General features: G+C 36.0%; 1 protein-coding gene across 5 annotated transcripts in view; it reads right to left on the bottom strand.

Annotated features, from left to right (window-relative positions):
* RGS7 (regulator of G protein signaling 7) overlaps nt 1-7,141 on the bottom strand; it is a 601,845-nt gene that overhangs the window by 20,863 nt on the left and 573,841 nt on the right. For all 5 annotated transcript variants that reach the window (XM_029227539.1, XM_029227543.1, XM_029227541.1 and 2 more), the window contains 4 exons: nt 4,378-4,476; nt 3,103-3,164; nt 1,992-2,102; nt 625-750 (listed from right to left, as the gene is read on the bottom strand). In XM_029227539.1, the coding sequence (XP_029083372.1) occupies nt 625-750; nt 1,992-2,102; nt 3,103-3,164; nt 4,378-4,476 (398 nt within the window). The remainder of the gene's footprint in view (nt 1-624; nt 751-1,991; nt 2,103-3,102; nt 3,165-4,377; nt 4,477-7,141) is intronic.

The raw sequence follows: 7,141 nt of genomic DNA, 5'->3' as shown, positions 1-7,141 counted from the left end.
TGTCTCACATTTAAAATTTCAATTTCCAGGTGCCTCAAGTCAGAAAAGTTTCAAAAATACGTAAGGATGCTGTTTACAACAGATGGGAAGGATGCGCACCCCTCCAGCAGGGCTCAGTGAGGTGCTGCTCTCAACTGCCCTGAGGCTGTATTTAAGTGTACAAAGTAAATGTACTCCATAGTCTTGTTTCAAGTTTTATAGAAGCACTCAATCTCTTTTTCTAGATCTTACTTGAGATGCAATATACAAAGAAGACCAATATTGATAAATAGGTGATATTTTAATTAAACTGCATAAATATTATCAATGATTCCACACTTTGCCAAATACTAGTCTAAGTGTTACACTTCTTTATGCAGGCCATTTCAAATGCATCAGATTTACATAGGTAAAAGATCAGGAGACAGTGTAAAATAAACCTTTATGAGGAAGTGATAATGTTGGACAAAGTGCTTTGCCTTCATTACCTTCTCTTCTTCCATCAGGAGGCAGAAATTCAATGGGCCCGTATCATCATCATGATGTTGGTGGGATAGTAACTGGTCTATCAAGTGCAAAATAACCAGACTCATCACAGGTAGGTCTCTCTTGCATATAGTATAAGAGTCAAACAACATGGTTTACCTTAAGTTTTCTGAGCTGAATTCTGACTCTAGAAATTTAAGGAACTGTTCTCTCCCAACTGGATCTTTCAATGCTTCATCCATGCCAAAACCCCATCGTTTTACCCTCTGCTGGCTTGGTTCTTTGCTATAGGAGATAAAACAAAGCCAAATATATTCCTTTCATTACAAATTTTATCTTCTGCTGTTATATTTCCCCTCAAAATCATATATGATTTTAATTTCCCATCTTTAGCATATTTTTCAGAAAAAAAAATCTGATTGATGGATCTGCATGAAATTATCATGAGATGAAAGTTGGGCATTAATAATAAAGTTTAATGTTTATTAAGCATTAGATATAAAGAGATGGATTCTCTCTTTTAGATTTTTTCAGCAACTTTATGAGACAGATCCTATTATAATTCTTATTTTAGAAATGAAGAAATCGAGGCAGAAAGAGGGTTATAACTTGCCAATGTTGAACAGGTAATATTCCAGACATTCTGACCCCAGAGCTCAATTTCTTAACCACTACACAATGAAGTCTCATGGGGCAGGTTGTATTGGAGGAAAATACATTGAGACTCAAAAGACTTAAATCCTGGTTTATGACTCTGCTGTTGATTAAATGTGTGACCTAGTTCTGGTTGAGTCACAACATTTTGGGGTTCCAACTTTCACATGTATAAAATCTAGAATTTAACGGATGAAGAGATCTGTACTTGTCAAGCATTTAAGAACCACTGCATGGAAGAGAAGGTCCATAAATGCATTCTAGAGGAGTGCTACAGAATACTAAATCCTCACTCTGTAAAGGGGTATGCAATGATCTTTTTATGACTCCATCAAGATTGATGATATAATTCTTCCCTTATATAGCTGATGAAAGAAACCAGGGAGTCTTAAACTGTGCTTTGGTTTTCTTAAGAAGTCAGTCTCTTGTCAGTTTCTCTTAGAGTGTTTATGGTAAATTCATTTTGTTTTAAAATTGAATTTGTAAAGGCATACTTGTATTGGGCTTAAGTAACTATGGATGTAGCATTCATTTTACTTGAATAGATGGGCTTTTGTGGCTATGCAGATTTTCAAGGAAGCTAAAAACAATGAGCTAAATTTTAAGAACTAAAGACCCTAACTCTGACTAGTCTTCCTTGAACCGCTTGCACCTCTAATTTTTTGTGCCATTCTTTCTGGAAATGCAAATCTAATATAAATGCAAATATCTAACGTTCAAAAACCATTACCTTGAACAAGAGCTTTATATCATGGCTAATGTAGACACAGAGTAAAATTACTTTTACAATTAGTCAGCCATAAGATTCTTCCTATTTCAATCAAACCCTGAAATAAGTGAAATATTTGGAAGGAAGAGAAAATGTCAATTACCTTGCTTCAAGTTCCCAGAAGGTAGTGTCATCAGACAACCATGGGTTAGAAGGGTCAGGTGGCACAAGAAATGGGTCATATTCTACATACTGTTCCGTGTAACTTAGCAGACTCGAGAGAAAGAAACATTTTCATTTTCCTTAGTTTTCTGTCTGAGGTTTTATCTGATCTTTGTAAGGGACACAATACAAAAACATCTGGCCAAGGAATCCTTGCTTGCTTATAGAATGAAATCCAACAGCAGTTTTCATCTTTCAATAACTTTAACGCATCAACTTATTGTGCTTCCTGGAAGACAAATATGGCTAAGGATTCCATCTCTCCCCATGCCTAAGCAATATGAATTAATATCCCTCCATTAAAATGAGGCACAATGGAAGAGGTCACTGTGTAAAAGGAAGTGCTAAAGGTCAGTTCCAATCCTTGGTCAACTAGCCCACCCACAGGACAACAGAGTTTAGCTCAACTTGGAGAAGGGGTTAAATGGAAATTTTTTGTCAAAAGTATTTACAGGAATTAGGTAAAGGGGGAATCACTGCCAACAAGTTTTTGAAAAAAAATCTGTATCTAAAAAAAACCTAAAGGGAAAAAGGAGAGGAAAAAAGTTGGAGAGGTAAGATCTGGCAATGCCCCAAAGTGAAGAACATGAATGCCTTAAAAACAGATTTAAATGAAAAATAGGAAAATATATAAAATCTGAGTTTCATTCAAATTCTGAAGTCATAAAATAACTGAGTAGTGTGAATGTTAAGATGAATTTACAAAGAGCTTCTAAGTTGCCAAAAGGTAACTTAATAAATTGAAAGTTTCATTTCTCCTAGCAGGAGTGAAAAGATTCAACTCCTTGGAATTATCTTCTGTATTTGATTCTGGTTGCACAAAGACTGGACCTCTAGAGACCTAAGATAATAATGATTATTCTGCCATTCGAAGTACAACAAAAGAGCTCTTTGAAAGTTTTCCATGTTCAAAAAGGAAAAGGAAAATAATATTTCTTATAGGGCTCCAATTATTTATAACTTCTCCTCCCACCAGTTCTCTTACCATATTGAGCACATTTAATTGTCATATGAAAATTTTTTTATTTATATGGGTGTCTTGCAATACTTACCTATCAGCAACTTTTGACATTTTTAACCGATGTCTATCTAACTGTATTTGCCAATACTTTATCTGAAAAAAGAGATAAAGAAGTAGTTACACTCTCACAATTTTCAGCTCTAAATTCTGATAGACTGAGCAATTCTAAACAAGAATATGTTCTCAACCAGTAAAATTTCAAAGTCTGTAGAAAAAATCAGACATGAGGGCTTTAAAAGAGTTAACAAAAAATTAAACTCTGTTTGAATGTAAACATAACCAGTATTGCTTTGGAACAGCAGTGAATTTGAACATTCTGCCTGCTTTAACAAAATGTGACTTTATTTTAAAAGTGTTGTAGAAATTTTAGCATTTATCCAAATCAGAATCATTTCTCCCTCAAACATTAAATTCAGAAAATAAATGTGTTTGTTATTCGTTACTATAATTTCAAAATAAACCCTAGTTCCTAATACTAACCCAACAAAAGCATCAGTTATATTTGTTTTAAGAATAATTGTATCAACATTTCAGGACAAATTCTCACATGGACATAATAACACGTGGAAAATTTAAAACTCTCTGAATTACTTTTCCTTCATGGTGACTATAAATATAGTAGAAAAAGTATGTATTACACAATTGATAAACCATGTTACAATAAAATATTAGGGGAAAATAAGCAAAAGGAGAAAAAGTCCCATGACTTAACTAACCAAGATATTTAACTATGATTTGATATGAGACCCTTGGTGTTCGCTTTGAAATATTACTTGGAGCCAACGCTATTGATCAATGTGTGAAACAAGAAACAATACATACCATGACTGTTCATCAGTGCTAATGAAGGAAAACTTCAAGAGGCTTATAGATATCAGTACTGCAGAAACAAGATTAAGCACTCTTTTGTGAAGATCATGCCACATGACTGGAGGTGGAAAACACATGACCTAATGTCACCAACCTCTTGTCTTCTCATTCTTTAAGACAGAGTTCTGGAGTATAAAATAACTCTTAATACTGGAGGCACCGATAAATCAGTGTGTGTGATTTTAAAAAATTGGTTAGAGGAAAAAGGATTTGGGGAATTAAAAGAGTGAAGAGTTTTGAAAACTATCTCCATATACTGATACATTTTCAAGTGACTACGTATCTTAAAATCACCTTTTCACTACAAATCTATATGAAACAGTCAATCCTAAAAATCAGTTTTAAAAATACCTACTATTAACATCAACATCTGGTCTTCATACCTGCTACTCTGTAACCCATGTACCCTGTAAACCATTATTATAGGTTGACTCACCTGTTGTTGTAACTCATCTTCTGTTGGAGGTTTAGTTTCTGGTGTGGGTGTGTGGGTAGGACTGTGACTTCTAATATCATTTTGAAGACCATAGACAGACTATATTAAAATAAAAACAAAATATGTTAGGACAAAATACCATTTATAGTCACAGACTTTCTAAAAGGTAGTTTCATGTTATATATCCAGTAAGGTAACTCAAAGCTTTGCTGCATATTGGATTAAGCTTCTTATCAAAATTCAAAAGGCACTGCTATCGTAAATGCTATCACAAATATGGATGTAAAATAGAAGCACAGCTTTTTGGAAAAAATACGTGGTTAGATTAACTGACAGAATAATTGATTATATGAAAAAAAACTAGCTTAGTGTGATAAAGTGTGGGGGTGGGCTGAGAGTACTAAGTTGGGGAATGACAACACAACACAACACAACATCTAATACATATTGATTTCAGAATAAAATAGAGGTGGATATAGAATAGAATAAAAATGTAATAAGCCAGCGTAAAAATAATCTGAGTTGTTTTACATAGGAAAGGAATGGAGTACTAAGGAGAGAAACTAAGTTAAGAATTCCATTGCTGATTTGGTCTCTGATGGTATGATAAAGACACTCCAGGGTGCTCCTACTTTCCCATTCAAAACTGGGTTATTTACCTTACAATACTGGCCTTGTCACTTGGTTCCACTGGATGCCATTTGCAAACATCAGTGACCCCTAAGGTTTTGCACATCTTTGAAATTCTGAATGTCCCAGTGCTTCTTTACTATTTTGTCAAAAGGTCAAACCCGCTATTTAGGAATGCTCTATTTTGAGAAAGACCCATAGTATATATAAATAAAGATCTGGGGACTTAAAGGGACAAAAATTCATTCCCAACTGAAGGTGAGACATCTCACATGTCAACTCAAGGAAGAAGCCAAATTAATTTTTGTTTAAATTCAAAGTATTATTACTTTAAAATAAAGAACTTAATGTAGCTACTGAGCACTTTTTCTTTGGACATGAGGATGAAGGATGAGGACATGATAAAGTTTCATGAGCCCCACAGAATTAAAGTTACCAAATAGTGGAAAGAAACTGTTGAAATCAGCAGAGGGTAGATGCTTAACCAAGCCAATTTTCAGGCACATCACCAACCTTACCAGTAACTCTAAATTCAAGTGTGTTTTGTTAACTGACCTGTTTTCACTTGGACTCCACCTCTTCTTAATGTTAACCTTTTGGCTCTATACCTGGGCCCCTTTTCCTTGTGACTCCCTGTTATTTGGTCTTAGCCCATCTTTAACATATTTGACTTGGTTTTCAGACTATCTTTGGTAGGTCCTTCAATCTTCCCTCCTTTGCCATAGCCCCAGTCTACTGAAACTCAATTCTTGTTACTGGGCATACATTTCAACCCAAGGAGTAGCACATACGCTGTGAATTAATTATTAACAGGACTGAACTAAATGGATTGGACTGTTTCTTTTTCTTTCCTTTTGGCATTCATTCAACGTTTATTGAACACCTACTATATGCTGGATATAATGCTAAGCATTAGGGATATAGAGATAAACAAAAATAGGTATGCTTCCTCTTTCATTGGAACTCACAACCTAAAGGTTACACAAGAATCACACAAATAAACATGATTAAAACTGTGATAAGTATCATGAAAGAAAAGAATGACAAAAGCATAGTGCCTAGAACAAAAGGAGACTTAATTTCCACTGAAGAAACAGAAAAGCCCTGCATGAACTACTACTACTTGCTTTTGAGGCTGATTAAATACCATAACCCTCTGAACTCTGAAATAACGGCTGAGGTGGCTATTTAAAAATTAGGCAAGTGGGGCTTCCCTGGTGGCGCAGTGGTTGAGAGTCCGCCTGCCGATGCAGGGGACGCGGATTTGTGTCCTGGTCCAGGAGGATCCCACATGCCGCAGAGCGGCTGGGCCCGTGAGCCATGGCCGCTGAGCCTGTGCGTCCGGAGCCTGTGCTCCGCAACGGGAGAGGCCACAGCAGTGAGAGGCCCGCATACCGCAAACAAACAAACAAACAAACAAAATTAGGCAAGTGAAAGATCACTAATAATGAAATAATCGTACTTTCCAATGTCTGCTATTTTTTCAGTTGTCTCACGCTAATTTTTGATAAAGAAAATAAAAAAGATTCTAAGGTGTGAACTTTCCATTCTTGCTTACATTGGTTTAATTACTTAAAGTTCTTTAATAAGAATCTCTAGTTCATGTAAAAAAATGTTTTTAAGACAAGATAGCTGACAGTTCTAACAGTAAGTTTTTTGGTTAAGATTTAAAATAATTTAAAAGATTTCTAGGGCTTCCCTGGTGGCGCAGTGGTTGAGAGTCCGCCTGCCAATGCAGGGGACACGGGTTCATGCCCCAGTCCGGGAAGATCCCACATGCCGCGGAGCGACTAGGCCCGTGAGCCATGGCCGCTGAGCCTGCGCGTCCGGAGCCTGTGCTCCGCAACAGGAGAGGCCAAGATTTATAGAAAAATTCTAGAAAATTTCTAGAAAAAAACACAATTTATGGTGTCATAGAAGTAAAATGATCCATAGATTATCTTCTAGCTCTACATTTCTAAGATTATTTCAATATGCATGCATTTCATGTCGTCTTCATGAAGTTCTATATAAGACCCAAGCCATTGGGCAGTGTTGTTTCAACTAGTCTTCCAGCAGCCTGGCCACTGGCTCTGAGGTTACTGGGAAGTTTCCTTTTTAGCCTTACATGTAAGTAAACATCATGAATTCTCCC

Source organism: Monodon monoceros, unplaced genomic scaffold (assembly GCF_005190385.1).
Source record: "Monodon monoceros isolate NGI ecotype Baffin Bay Population unplaced genomic scaffold, NGI_Narwhal_1 Super_Scaffold_18, whole genome shotgun sequence".
Classification (NCBI taxonomy): Eukaryota; Metazoa; Chordata; class Mammalia; order Artiodactyla; family Monodontidae; genus Monodon; species Monodon monoceros.
Note: the sequence above shows the minus strand (reverse complement) of the source record. Positions and strands in the feature narration are given on the sequence as shown.